This window comes from Spermophilus citellus (assembly GCF_964194105.1).
Source record: "Spermophilus citellus genome assembly, chromosome: 7".
Classification (NCBI taxonomy): domain Eukaryota; kingdom Metazoa; phylum Chordata; class Mammalia; order Rodentia; family Sciuridae; genus Spermophilus; species Spermophilus citellus.
The window spans coordinates 127,402,301-127,417,288 of NC_138188.1; the positions used below are offsets into that span (position 1 = coordinate 127,402,301).

At 37.6% G+C, this 14,988-nt stretch overlaps 1 protein-coding gene across 3 annotated transcripts in view; it reads left to right on the forward strand.

The window, feature by feature from the left end:
* The window catches only part of VGLL3 (vestigial like family member 3), a 46,893-nt gene that overhangs the window by 11,751 nt on the left and 20,154 nt on the right, over window positions 1–14,988 (forward strand). For all 3 annotated transcript variants that reach the window (XM_081300944.1, XM_081300945.1, XM_081300946.1), the window contains exon 3: window positions 8,892–9,428. In XM_081300944.1, the coding sequence (XP_081157070.1) occupies window positions 8,892–9,428 (537 nt within the window). The remainder of the gene's footprint in view (window positions 1–8,891; window positions 9,429–14,988) is intronic.

The window sequence follows — 14,988 nt, forward strand, 5'->3', positions numbered from 1 at the left end:
TCAAAAGCAGATGCTCTCCAGGGCACTGTCTCTGTTTCGCAACTGCTTGTACCAGGTTCCAGCTGGAGACTTGCCTCTGGAGGACGGATATCACTTGCTTTTTAATTTTTAAGGACAGCAAGGAATTTCTTTCAGACAAACAGCTGGATCAGTTTTGTCACATGTGGAATGCAGGGTTGGAAAGGATGCAGTCACACCCCTTAAATTCCTCATGGAAAGTAGCAATGCAACCGGCCTGAGTTTATAGTGGCCGAATCAAAAAGCAAAGCACCATTCCTGAAGCCCCGATGGCCCAATTTTGGATCTCTAAATAATAGGCGTGCCGGAATCTCTTCTAAAAAAGCTAGCTATTGCCCATTCCTGTAGGTGTTTCGTGGTGACATAGTGGAGATTTGAGTCTGACCCAGGGACACAGTCTGTGTTCTCTCCATAGCTTGCTTTTCAGCCAATTTTGGATTAACTCTTTAAAGTGTACAACTAGGCATTGTTGGCAGCATTTCTATGATATAAAGTGATGTTTCACCATAATAAAGAAAACGCTGCAGATTGAGCATCTTCTTATTTTCTTCTATACTGGAGGACACAGAGATTTATTTGAGTCTGATTTCTAACAAAATAAATCATTGGGTGACATTTTCATGGTAATTACAAGGTTAGAAAAAAAATAATACATCATTCCAATGATAACTTCAGAGAAATGTGGTACAGATATTTCTTACAAATTCACCTGGTTATGAGAAGTGCATATAAAATTGATCTCAAAGTTCCTGATCAGAACCCTGAACATCACAGGGAACTTGTTAGAAATGTAAATTATCCACCCCATCCCCTAATCTACTAAATCAGAAACTCTGGGATAATGTCCACTTGTGTTCAGCCAATATGCCCAGTGATTGAGAGGCAAACTCAAATTTGGTAATCATTGATTTAGTGTTGTTGAAGTCAAATCAAAGGCCACTTGCCTCAAGTCTATTGAAGCATAGTAGTTTCTGGAAGAAGACATGGGGAATCACATTTTAACAAGTGTCTTGAGTGATTCCCATAATAAGGACAGGCTGGCCATCTTGGAGCAGGTCAAGTGAGAGGTAACTAATATCCTTCTCAATGTCAGAGGAATGGTTTTGCTCTATTACAGCCAGAGAAGTGGCCTGGAATTGCTGAGCCTGATCTGTAGATCTGTAGATACAGGGCTTTTCTCCCTTCCCTTCTTCCACCTTTTTAATTCTTGTCCATTCTTCCTCCTTCCCTCCCCCCTTTTCTTCTACCCTTCTTCTTTCACTCTTCTTGCTTTCCTTCCATCCCTCTCTTCTTTCCTTCCTCTCCCCTTACCTTTTCCTCTTTCCCTCCTTCTTTTCCCCTTTTTCCTCCTTCTTTTTTTTTTTTTTTTTTTTTTTTAGCAAATATAAACTATTCTGTCATGACCATAGGGGAAGGTGGATTACACTCAGATAACAAGATTCGATAGAAGTGAATTGGGAAACATCCTGCTTATTTGATTAGTAAATACTATGGATTTCTTACAGGAACTAAAACAGTCCTTGGAAAACCTAAAATACTTATGATATCAATCAATGTCTTATTTGATAGCACATGGTAAATAATTTTTAGAGGGTGAAAATAAGAATGTTTCTGTGAATCAGATTATTTAGTAAACAATATGATGCTTCAATAAGAAATCTTATCAGATTAATTAGTTCCAGGAGAATAATTATTGCAATATCTTCTACTTTAAGTTTATTGGCATATAAAGTCTAGTAATCATTTAAACTCAAAAACAAAAGGGCACCAAATTGTCTAGAGCAATTGTCTATAGTATCATAGCCAGAAACGTTTTAAAGGGGTTGTTGTATTATGTGCAAAAACTCTATAATATTTTCATGACTCATTGGAAACATTTAGAGAAAACTTCTGATCAGGTGGCACATTTTAGTATACAAAGGGTGAATAATGGTAATATTTTAATACCATAATTAGAATTTTCTTGGCATAATCTTCAATTCAGTCTTCAAATCTATCTCCAGTTTCATTCATTGACTTATTCAACAAATATTTATCAAGCTCCTAGCATATCTAGTTGATGTTCTTGGTACTGGGACTATATGAGACAGCCTGAAGCTACACACTCGTGGAGCTTATGTTTCAGGGGTAGCAACAGGTAATCAAGAAAAAATGTCATGCAACGTCTTACTTTACTGCAGGCCATAATGGAAGCTCTGTCTGAAACAGTTACATTTGGACAGAGACCTGAAAGAAATAAGGATTCATCATGTGACTATTTAGGGGGAAATAATTCTACACAAAAGGAACTGCTAGTGCAAAGACTCAGAAGATTGACCCTAGCATGGGCAATGAGAAGCAAAAGTCTTTGTGTATGTGGAGAGAAGGGAAAAGTGGTAGTGTGGAGCATATATTTTAGAGCTTTTTAATCTCTTTCCCACTAGGTTTATGAATATCACACCTATTTATCTCACATCATTTTTCCCGATGCTCAAGATAATGCATTTCTATGAGGAAACTCCAAAATAAATATAAATTAAATAACTGAATGACTGAATTAAAGGAACCAAATTTATACTATGTTCTCAGGATTTGAAAACAAGACTTCAGTAGTGAAACAAATCTTGCAATAAGTTGTATGAAACCTTTGGATACGCTTTTCTTATTTATAAGATAAGGCGGTGAATTAAGTAATTGTGAAAATCTTTTGTTCTGTAAAATTCTTTGATTTCAGATGCATGATTTACTTTCCATTTGTGAACAGAAGTTTACCTTGGTTGTTTCTAGTTCTGAATTAGTCAATTTTAAATAAACATAAAAAAGCTGGGTAGGATTCATAGGAGAGCCCCAAAATGTAATCGAAGATACAGAAAATTAAAGAGAAGATAAAATAAAATGAGATTCACATATCTGATGGAGATAGTTGGTGACATTTTTTTTTTCAGTAGTTGAGACTGAACCCAGGAGTGCTCTGCTAGTGAGCTACATCCCCAGACCTTTTTTATTTGAGACAGGTTCTTTCTGAGTTGTCCAGGCTGGCCTCAAGCTTCTGATCCTTGTACCTCAGCCTCCTGAGTAGCAGGGATTGTAGCGTGTGCCAGCAAGAATTTAATATTAATTGAGAAAACTATATGAAGTTGAAAAATGCAGTCTTTGGAGCCTATTTATTTTGGAGTCAAGTCCAAACCTTATTAGTTTCTGGTTGTAATGTGATCTTGGATTAATAATTTAAAATCTCTCTGAGATCAACTTCCTCAATTGTAATATGTGTTTATTGATACTCAAGTCCTAGGGTTATTGTAAAGATTTTGTGATAATGTATATGAGTAATTCAGCACAGAGCTTGAATCAAGGCATTCAATGAAAGTCAGATGACATTTCTCTTTTCCTTAAGTAAGTTTCCACTCATTTGGTAAGTAGAAAACCAATCTTGAGTTTTTATCCAGAAGTATTGCTTTCTGAAAGTTTATATTTCTGGCACAAAGCAGAGTGTTTTGGACATAATAGGTGCTAAAGGCTATTGATCATGTTAGTAGTAGTGACTATGACACTTTACAAAGGAGCTGCTGACCAGCTCCATTAAAGGGTCTAGTTTATATCATGGAGTTATTGCAATGCTTCAGATATGCTACAGTGCTACAACTGAATTATGTCTGACTACAAAAGATATTTCCATATTAGATGAAAAAAGTCAGGTGACAATCAAACAACAGCCATAGTTTGAATGTATATCTTCTAATGAAGATAGGAGAGTACTTTATGTGTTTTGTACTTAAACTAATTAGAGAAAATATTTGTACATTATTTCACAAATCATCTCATCAATTAATTCCAATCTCACTATACTTTTTATCAGGAAATTAGAGATTTTCAGTTAAGAAAACATAATGATCTGATTGTAACCTTATCCCCATCCAAATAAAAACATCGGCTTTGAATATGTCTGTGCATTAATTTTCACACACACACACACACACACACACACACACAGAGAGAGAGAGAGAGAGAGAGAGAGAGAGAGAGAGAGAGAGATTGTGTGTGGAAATGAGTAACAAATCAAATGATGGCAGATAGGTCACATATTTAAAACTATGCTGAATGGAAAACTTATTGGTGTTTTGTTCTCCTTTTCTTGTAGTTGCAAAGCAACTATCTTTTGGTTAGTTGAGCTACATAGGGTGTGCTTGGGGCAACTCAGTTTTGGAAAAAAGGACGAGGAAGGCATATCTCAGGAACAGTCTGGCTGGAAAGGACAGAGTTGAGCAGAATGTCCAGGAGGCTCTGGAGGTTGTTGCTTTCAGGAAGTTGAGGAGGAACACGTGAGAAGGAAGCAAGGCTTGACTTACCTCATTCTTCTGCCCCCAAGGATATGGGCATCTGATGTCACTCTTTAAAACTCTCATTGTAGAGTCACGGGGCCCATTTTGAGTAACTGTGCAACAAAGTAACTAGAGGGCAATCTTTGAACATGATGGTAATGCATAATTCCTGAATGACAGAAAATGTTGAAACATGTTTCATTTCACCTCTGACCTGACAGTTTGTGTACATGAGAAGCTGAACAGGAGAGTGGCACTTGGATTTTATCAGTATCCCTTTAGGTTAAAAATGATTGATTGAGCTGATTTTTTTTCTTTACTGAGATTAAGCTGATAAATATTATCATTTAACACTGATGTGTTTAATCAATATTTATTCTAAGAATGTGTTTTCTGGAGATTATTAAGATGACTTAAGATAGAGGTCCTACAGCATTTCATTTTCTCATTTTGTCTTTTAATATTGTTTTCAAAATTAAGTAATATTTTTTAAATTCTTTAAATTATAATTTGAATTTTCTCTTCAATTTTTTATCATTATTATTTTGCTTTCTTTTAAGAAACAATTTGGGTTACTGTAAAGAGCATCACAGCTATTAAACTGGAGGAAATACTGTAAGAAATTCCTTAGATTTTGTAAGATACATTTCTGGTTGGAATCAGATAGATTTACTTAGTATGCTTTGGGTTGGTTGCACTGAACAAAAATTTATCAATTTCATCATTTTCTTTTTTTTGTTTAGAAATAAACTGTGGTGTATGTGTGTGTGTGTGTATGTGAGAGAGAGAGGGGCGGGGGGGGGGGAGGTGGGGATTCTTTAATCCCAAATGTAAAGTGAACCAAATTATCTTTTGGCTTTTCATATGTGTTAGGCTATCAGTGTTAACATCATTCAAAAATTGTTTAATATCACCCAAATATTGAATAATATTGAATCCAGAGTCACCAGAGAGTGTTAATATCATGCAGTTTTGAATTGTCTCCACTAACCTGAAAAGTAATATGGCACAGAAATAGCTCGTGCTGTTTTTCATATGCTTTTTCATCCAACAAATGTGGCTGTGATTAAGTACTCGTAAGCAAAGAGTCATGTAATGAAAAAAATTTACATACATATGAAATAAGCACAATGATTCTCCAGCATGAAACAAAGCATATCATCTGTTTCTTTGTGTCAAGATTTTTTTCTTTAAAAAAGATAGCAAATAGTGATTCTGAAGTGCATTTTTTTTCATACACATATTTTCCATTCAATATTGTTTCACTTACTTGTAAAATGCAACAGTGTTTTTGAAAAAGGCTGCATAGATCTTTGTAAACTTTATATTGATCTCAGGAGACATACTGATTGGGAATATATTAAGTTGCTTTTAATTTTTTTTTCCTCCCTGGACATTTTAGTACTTTGTTTAATCTTTAAGGAGTGTATTTGTAAATGTCTTCTTTCAATAATAATGAGTACACTAATCACAACCTGATACTTCATAAATAAGAATAATATTTTGGTAGGGAATTAGTTCATTATTCACATTTGTGTATGTATATCCAAAATGTTTAGGCATGTATAAAATAAGATTTGTTCCATGTCCATATAAATGAGAATAAACAAAAGGAAAGCAACCAGAGAAACAGTCTACACTCTGTAATTTTGAATTTTGATAGGCTACTTTATTCAAGGGAACTCTATCTGTGGCACATATTTGTGAGCTGGAGTGTGGATTCTGGCACACCAAGAGATAAAGCTTGAGAGTAGAATGATTTGGTCCTAAAGATGGGAATTGCTACAGCAAAATGACAGATTGATGGTGGCAAAAGCTGCACTATGTAATTTAGAGAATATCTATAAATTCCCTGTGTAGATTTTAAATACTAGTGGCTTTCATTGTAGATGTGACAAAAATATTCTACAAATGGCCATCCCTTAAGGCAAATTGTATTTTCTTCTCATAATTTATATAACTGTCCTTTGTTTCATCAGCAACATTTTTTTTGGGGGGGTACTGGGTATTCAATTCAGGGGCACTTGACCACTGAGCCAAATCCCCAGCCCTATTTTGTCTTTTTTTTTTTTTTTTTTTTTTTTTTTTTTTTTTTTTTTTTTTAGAGAAACAGGTTCTCACTGAGTTGCTTAATGCCTTACTTTTGCTGAGGCTAACTTCAAACTCATGATCCTTCTGCCTCAGCCTCCCCAGCCACTGGAATTACAGGCATGCAACACTGCACCTGCCTTCATTAGTAGCATTTTTCATAATTGGAAACAATTATTAAATGAAGTATATTTGCCGCAATGCGAGTGAGTTTGATTTTTATGTGGGATCTTTTGAATAGATTGTGACAAAACACAGTCATTCCATTAGGTTTCCTGGAAAGGTGGGAAGACTTGACAATTGTGCAGCTCCATCCTTTGCCTTTTGAAGAACAAAAGTTTCCTCAAAGCTTTCAGAACCATCATGGTGCTGTGATGGATATGCTTGACAATGAGACTCTAAATGGCTGTTTATTCACAGGATAAATGGAAGCACATGATGGCTGCAGGGAAGAGAGTAGAAGTGCTTGCACTGCTGGTGCCAGTGTCTTCAGGGAAGTTGGAGAAAATGCTTGAACATGATGGTGATAGCCTAATTATATTCACCTCATGATATACAGAGTGGTTAATTCAAGTTATTTCCCTGATGCAGGGAAAAAAAAAAGTTCTGTAAATTAATGAAGTGAGATCATGAACACATTATACTTTGGATACTTTTAATTTTCAGAGTACTTTGATATCCTTTCTTCAGTGGAATGATCTAGAAGGTTCTCTTATGTGGAACCCAGTATGAAAATACTATCTTATTATACATGCATAACTAATATTTTTGGCAATCTGTATCAGTAGTTAGGAATAATTCATAGAACACTCATCTGGGTCCTTCATATTTCTGTAGTATCTTTCTTTTTTTCAAGTTCTGCCTATTGATTTCATTTTCCCTTCAGTATTGCTATTACACCTGCTGCTGTATGCATGTGTATGTGATAAGTGGTCTTTGTTCATGTGCTTTTTCATTGTCTTAAAATGCTTTGTCCTACCTCTTCACAAAACTAGCTTCCTCTCAACCTTTCAACGTAGACTTGGTTTCCACTTTATTAGATTGGTTTGGTGTTCTTTCTCTTGGCTTCCTCTTGTGAGAATGCCTGCCATGTCTTTTTGCTTATGCATTTTGACTTATTGTCCTCCTCCAAATGGTGATTGAAAATGACATTTGTCTAGTCATTCCTGACCCCTTTATGTTTAGCATACACTAGGTTAGGTCATTCAGAAATAGGTCACGACAGTTGAGCCACTGGATTGATGCAGAGTTAGAGGAAGAGTCCCCTAACTCTGCATCAATGGTGTTCTTTGATATTATCTTCTCTTTCACACACCTCCTTACACCCATGAACTCTACTTATATTTTTCAGCAAATTCCAGATGTTCAGGTTGTAGTTATAATTATCTCTTTTTGCAGCATATTATGAAGCATGCCAGCCGTTGATTCTTAAGACAAATGTCTTGGGCTGGGGATATAGCTCAGTTGGTAGAGTGCTTGTCTCACATGCACAAGACCCTGGGTTCAAACCCTAGTACTACAAATAAAATAATAAAATAAAGACAGATATCTTAGCTTCAAAGCCCAGCTTTGTGCTTGCCATTGTAAATCTTTGGTTTCTCTGCCTCCATTCCTTCATCTCTAAAATGTCCATAATAAAATAACAGTCTCATGGGACTAGAGTGAGGATCTTATGGGATCATCCATGCAAAGCACTTGACCTAGTGTTGGGTATTTGGTTACTCTCATTAAATGTTAACCATTATTATCACAATTGAAAGACTCCCAGTTCTGCACAGGGGGTAAAAAGAGGTTGGAAGACACTCCCCCGCCCCCCACACACTTTTTTTTGAAATATTACTTTAGATGTTGATGGACCTTTATTTTATTCATTTATTTACCTGAGGTGCTGAGAATTGATCCCAACACTGAAGGGAAAATTGATTCACACATGCTACCACTGAGCCAAAACCCCAGCCCCAGGAATATACTTTTCTTAAAGGAAAATTAGAGAGCACAGTAAAATGTAGTCATACTTACATGTGTTACTTTTTGAGTTGGAATGCTTGGTTTGAGTGAAAAATATATTTGTGTTTAAAAGAAGTTGGTCAAAATGATTATTTCCAATCCATACACGACTCATCTATGGCACAAGTTTTCTTTACAGGAAGAGTGTAGCCATGACCTGTGCTCAGGCCTAAAGGCACCAAACCTCCCAAGAGGAAATGAAGCTTTTCAATCCCCAAACTGCAAGCCTCAGCACAGACTGCCACAGCACAAACTAAGAAAGCAAATGCTGGGGGTGAAGAGGGTATTCAGCACTTTGAATCCTGCCCATTGTCTTGGCATGGGAGCCCACAGGCTAACATTTTATATCAGTTCACCCCTGTGTGGGGAGAGGAAGAGTGCATGCTGATTCACCTGCTTGTGAAACATTATCGGACAAGTAAAGGCAAGTCTATCCCAGAATTGAATCTTATGTAAATAATGTGTTTTCTGTCTTCTCAGACAGCTCAGCTCTCTCAAGCCCGCGGAGTAGTTTTCCAACTTCCTTTTGGACCAGCTCCTACCAGCCCCCACCTGCACCCTGTTTGGGGGGAGTTCATCCTGACTTCCAGGTCACTGCTCCCCCTGGCACCTTTACTGCTGCAGAGCCCAGCCCCTGGCCAGGACATGGCCTGCATCAGACTGGCCCAGCCCCTCCCCCGCCTGTGTCTGAGTCCTGGCATTATCCCTTGGCATCTCAGGTGAGCCCATCCTACAGCCACATGCATGACGTGTACATGCGGCACCACCACCCCCATGCCCACATGCACCACCGTCACCACCACCATCACCACCACCACCACCACCCTGCTGCTGGCTCTGCCCTGGATCCCTCATATGGGCCCCTGCTGATGCCGTCAGTGCGAGCGGCCAGGATTCCTGCTCCTCAGTGTGACATCACAAAGACAGATCCGACTACAGTCACCACTGCTACCTCAGCGTGGGCCGGAGCCTTTCATGGAACAGTGGACATAGTGCCAAGTGTGGGGTTTGACACAGGTGAGCTGGTAGATTTCCTCCTTTTCATACAAAGAAGAATAAGTTAAGGCATTTAAAAAGATGGATTATTTAAAAAAAATTTTTTTGAAACATTTTTTTTCCTATGTACAGTGAAGCTTTGATGATATGTTTGTAGAACCTAACCATTTTGCAACAATTCCTACATTCCTGCAGAAACTGGTATGACGAGCTTATGAAATCCAGCCTGAGAAAGATCTCATAAATTTTCTCCCGTCTCTTCGGCTAGTGATTGGTTCCTTTGCACTGGAATCTCTGGTACCTTAGGTTTATAGGGACTGGAACATATTCTTTAAATCTTATCTGTGCTCTATTCTGTGTAATGCCCAATAGAATTCATGATTAATTTGTCAGGCCCTTCCCCACTCTCATTTCAGTAACACAGACTTAATTTGACTACTATAAAATCTACAAATTCAACAGATTCAGAAAAATATGGCGAGGAAAGGATTTCTTCCTCTAGCATTCATCTCCTCTCTAGCTTTGAAGGTCATGGTGTTAAATGTTTGAGCTTGGTTTTTTTGGACTAGATGCGTGATATTAATAGTATTACTAGTTCTGAGTTCATGAAATCACAGGTGCCAGACTAAAAATATTAAAAATTTAAGAATTGAACAAAAATCAAGTTATCAATTCTATCCCCAGAGTCAACATTCCAAAGTCACCCATCTCCACCTCCAATCACAACTTCCTTCCCTGGAACACTTTGTGATGTACTAGAACTTTCTTTTCACCAGCTCAAAGAGATTTTTTTTCCCTTCTTTAGCTTTTCAACAGTGGGAGGGATCTTTAATCCTGTGCTGTCTCATGACAGAAAACTCTCCAGAGTGGGAAATACCCAGCCTCAGGCTGCATTCACTCTGGCATGAGTAGAACTTTCTTATTTTGGTCAGAGGCCTGTCTCTGAGCTTTTCGATGTTGGTCAGTGCCCTGCCTCACCCATTTCAGCTTCTCATCCACTCTCAGGGATCAAGCTTATTCTCTAAAAAAACTATCAAGGAGCTGGGTTCTCCTTCTTCGACAAGAGTGGGTTGTGGGGCTGGCTGTCATAGGCTGCTCTTCTTCTATTACCACACACTAACAGAATGAGGATGACTCTTGAGTTGTTGATGCCTGGAGCCAGATATTGTTGGAGTCCCAGGTTAGCAGCCACTGTCATGGACAGTGGCCCTGATAATTTGTTCTGTGTTCTAATTCTGCCATCTTTTGCTTACTTTTATACTGGTGTATTTTGATGTGAGTCTGATTCACTAATTGTTCATAATTCAAACTTGAAATAGTCTTGTCAGGATGAAATGCCCTGTTCTCACCTTCTGGAAATGGACAAGAATGGATTTTTTGTTCTCTGAAAAGTCTTGAGAGGATCTGTGTATATCCAGGCTTGGGAAACCCATTTGCCTAAATAAAATTGTCCTGTGTCCAAGCTGAGGTTTGAATCTGGACGTGTCCTTCTCTAATGGAGTGCTGGAAAAGCAGCTCCCTGTGTGCATAGATAAAATTAGGTAACTAAGACTCATAATAGTTCATAGCGAGGAATGAAGACTTCCCTAACTCGATGCATGTATTGTTGCGCTTTGTCAGTGTGGACTTGGGGTCATGATCATGATCTATCCCTATCCCATGAGTTTTGAGTCAACTGAGGAAACAAAGGTATCAAGCAGTTGAAAATGGCATTATTGGCATAGTCATTAAGGAGGTAGACTTGTATCCTAGATTAGGTTAACTGCTACAACTGGACTTTTTACTACCTTCAGCTAAATTTACATTTTGGGAGATGCAGTCCCAGGGAAAATCTGAACCTCAGAGAAGATTCCCATAAACATCTTTATCACAGTTCAGAACCCAATTACTGGGAAAAGAGACTGATGAATGCTCAGACTGTTCTCTAAAAAAGAATAATTTGAGGCATGAATCTTGTGTGTTTACCCTACAAAGGGCACTAGCAGGAGGAACTTCATGGGGCTCTCTGTGTGGGGTTGGCCCAAAATGAGAAGGCTGTAAGCCACATGTAGTCATTTTCTTCACCTAAATTCAGACATAAAGTCAACTATCACATGAATTAGAAAGGGACCATTTTCCACAGGAAATTTTATGGGGTAGTGTTATTTGTGCATCACCTTTGTGAGTTGAGATAAGACTTGGACCAAGAAAGTCTTGCTTGTTGAATTAAGGTCAGTACAGACCTTACTTCACAGAGAACTCTGCAGCTGGATGGCCCTCCATCATTGTCGTTGAGCCTAGGACATCTGCCTTTCCTATTTCTGCATTCACCAGTTATTGCTTGTGATCTGCCTCTAGTAGAAGGCCATAATAAAGTTGTCTCCATTGAGCTGAAGGCAGTTCCCAAAGAATCAACTCTTAAGTCATGAACTACCAACGGGAGGAGAATGAATGCCTCAGTCACAAAAGGCACACCACAGTATTCACTATAGAAGGACAACAACCGGATAGTAGCTTTTTTCTTACAACTACTTGTAAGAGATCATAAGTTTCCATGTAAAAGATACAAGCTTGGAAAGGATAAGGTAGCTGAGAAGAGTGAGGGACAGTTTCCTCTATGTGATTGCATCACACTGACCTGACTCTGCAGCTCAGGTCTCAGCATCAATGTTGGAGGGCTACTGAACAGCCAAAGAAGAAAGCTTTATTCAGGTGAGAAAGTCATAACGCTTCTCAAAGTCTAGATATCTAGACCACCAAAATATAGGTCGTGTTAGAGAGTAAATAAATTAATTCAACTTTTTTACGGTAGTTTGTTAAATGACATGGTGTTTTTCTTAGCCATGGTGTTTCCATAGAGAAGTGGTCTTACTCATTTTAGGCTGCTACCAAAAAATGACATAATCTTGGTGACTATTACTATATAATATCATTATATAGCATTAAAAACAAGATATTTTTTCCCCCAGTTTTGGAGACTACTGAGTCCCAGATCAAAGCACAGTGGCTGAGCCTGTGTCCAGTGGGGACCTGTTTCCTAGTTCATAGATGACCATTGTTTTGCTATGACTTCATATGGTTGGTGGTAGGGGCAAATGAGCACCCTAGGACCTCTTTTTTTTTTTTTTTTAAGGCACTATTCCCATTCATGAGGGCTCCATTCTTATGACCTGATCACCACGTTAAAGTTCCACATTCTAATACCACTACCTTGGAAGGTTAGGATTTCAATGTAAGAATCTGTGGGCGGAACATAAACTTTCCGTTCTTTGCAAATGACTTAATAACTGTGGGTATATTTTTATTTTGCAGACATTTAAAGAAAATAAGGAAATCTGAAAGGTTCAACATAATATAGCATGAAATGATAAAAGAAAGTTTTGTAGTAACATGTACAGTTTGGTGCAAATGTGAAATTTTTCTGTACAGGACCAGATAATAGTTTGTTTTGCTGGATCATGTAGTCTTTGTCACCACTACTCAGCTCTGCTCAAACTGTCACAGCCCAAATTTAAATGATATGTACTCTGTTTTAGTCAGCTTTGTTGTCACTGTGGCCAAAAGACCTGACAAGAACAACATAGAGGAGGGAAAGTTTATTTGAGGCTCATGGTTTCAGTGGCCTTGGTACATAGACAGCCCCCTTCATATCTCTGGGCCCAAAGTGAGGCAAAACATCAAGGCAGAATGACTCTGGATAAAAGTAACTCAGGATCTGGAAAGCAGGATGAAGAGACAGAAACACATACACATACACATACAGACACACACACACACACACACACACACACACACACACATATGGAAGGTGGGGGGGAGATCTCTTCATGGATAAAATATAAACCCCAAAGGCACATGCCCAGTGACAGCCACACACTACCTACCTACACTTAACAGCCAGTTAATGCACATCAATGGATTAATCTCTCCATTAGTTCAAAGCTTTCATAATCTAATCATTTCTCTTCTGAACCTTCTTGCATTGTCCCACACATGATCTCTTGGTGACACCAAACTATAGCATACTTCCTCAGTGAAAATTATTTAGAATTATATTCTCCCAACTGTTAATGGTAGTTACTCCTGGTAGCTTAGCACGTGACCTGAGTTTTAAAGTCAGACAGCCTGATTTCATAAACTCAGCTTAGTCATTTACAAAACAAAATAAGCAGACTCTGAGCAAATTGTTTAACCCCCTCCCAGTGCCTCAGGTTTCTTATGCATTAAAGATGCCTAATATACCATCATTTTGAGTGTTAAATGTATCATTTCAGTGAAACATTTACAAATGCTCTAGCATATAAGAGATAGTCTCTAAATTCTAGTTACATAAGAAAAGGTAAACAGACTCACTGTTTTTAAGTTTAAACAATTATTATGTTGATGTACCTCACAATTAATGAATACAATTCAGTAGCTTTAAGTCTATTCACCATATTGTGTAACCCTTTTCAATATAATTCCAGAACATTCAATAACCTCCGCAAGATCCTGTGTACTCATTAGGAATCACTCCTTATTCTACCCTATCCTATCAACCACTAGTCAATTTGCTGCCTCTATGGATTTTTCTATTCTGGTCATTGTATATAAATAGGCTCATATATTATCTAACCTTAGGTGTCTCCATTTGCTTAATGCAATCTTTTCCAATTTCATCCATATTGTAGTATATATCATATATTTTTTCCTTTTTTAATGGGTGGATTTATTGTATGAATATACCATATTTTGTTTATCCATGAATTAGTTGGTGAACATTTGCTTTGTTTCTAATTTTTGACTAATATGAATAATGCTGCTATGAACACTCATGATGAGTATATGTACATGTTCTTAAATCTCTTAAATGTATATCTTGTGGGATTGAGAGGCTCTCATTTTTCATTTTATGTTTCTGTATTTCTGGAAGTTTATTTTTTAAAAAATCATTTATCATATCTATAATTAATTTAAATTTCCTTTATAAATTTAGAAGTTTCATTTTTTAAAATTAATTACAGCATTTCATTATAATAGAGCTCTGTAGTTTGGTAAGTAAAATTCTTCCATAAGAATTAAGTGAAATGTTGCATCATTTCTGAAGAACTGAACTACAATGAGTTCAGTCAAGTTCTCTGGCACACAAAATGTAAAGGCCTCCTTACTGTCAGGGTTGTGTGTATGCACACCTCCTTAGAATTTGTATCCAGGGAGCCTTCTCCCCTTCACCTTGTACTGGCACTATCTCACTTATTACTCTCTTGTTGAACAGGTATTACAGTTACCTTGAGATAATCAGTGTGTTGATATGATATCTGCCCTTCTTGGGAAAATATATCTTTGCCAAAATGCTGTTATCACAAATCTTCTATTATTCTTTCTCCCCTTTCCTTTAGCAATCTCAAAACCAGGTTCTGTGACCTCCATAGAAGCACTGATTCTAGCATGTGGGCTTAGTTGAAAAAAAGCTTTTGGACTCACTTAGCTTAATTTTTCTTCATAGTAAAAGCCATTGCTTTCAACTTTCATAAGTTTCCTCTCCCATTAAGCAGCTATGAAGTGGTTTAGTTTCAGGGTAGGTGGGACTGGAGATAATATCTAGAATGGTAAAATGAAGGGA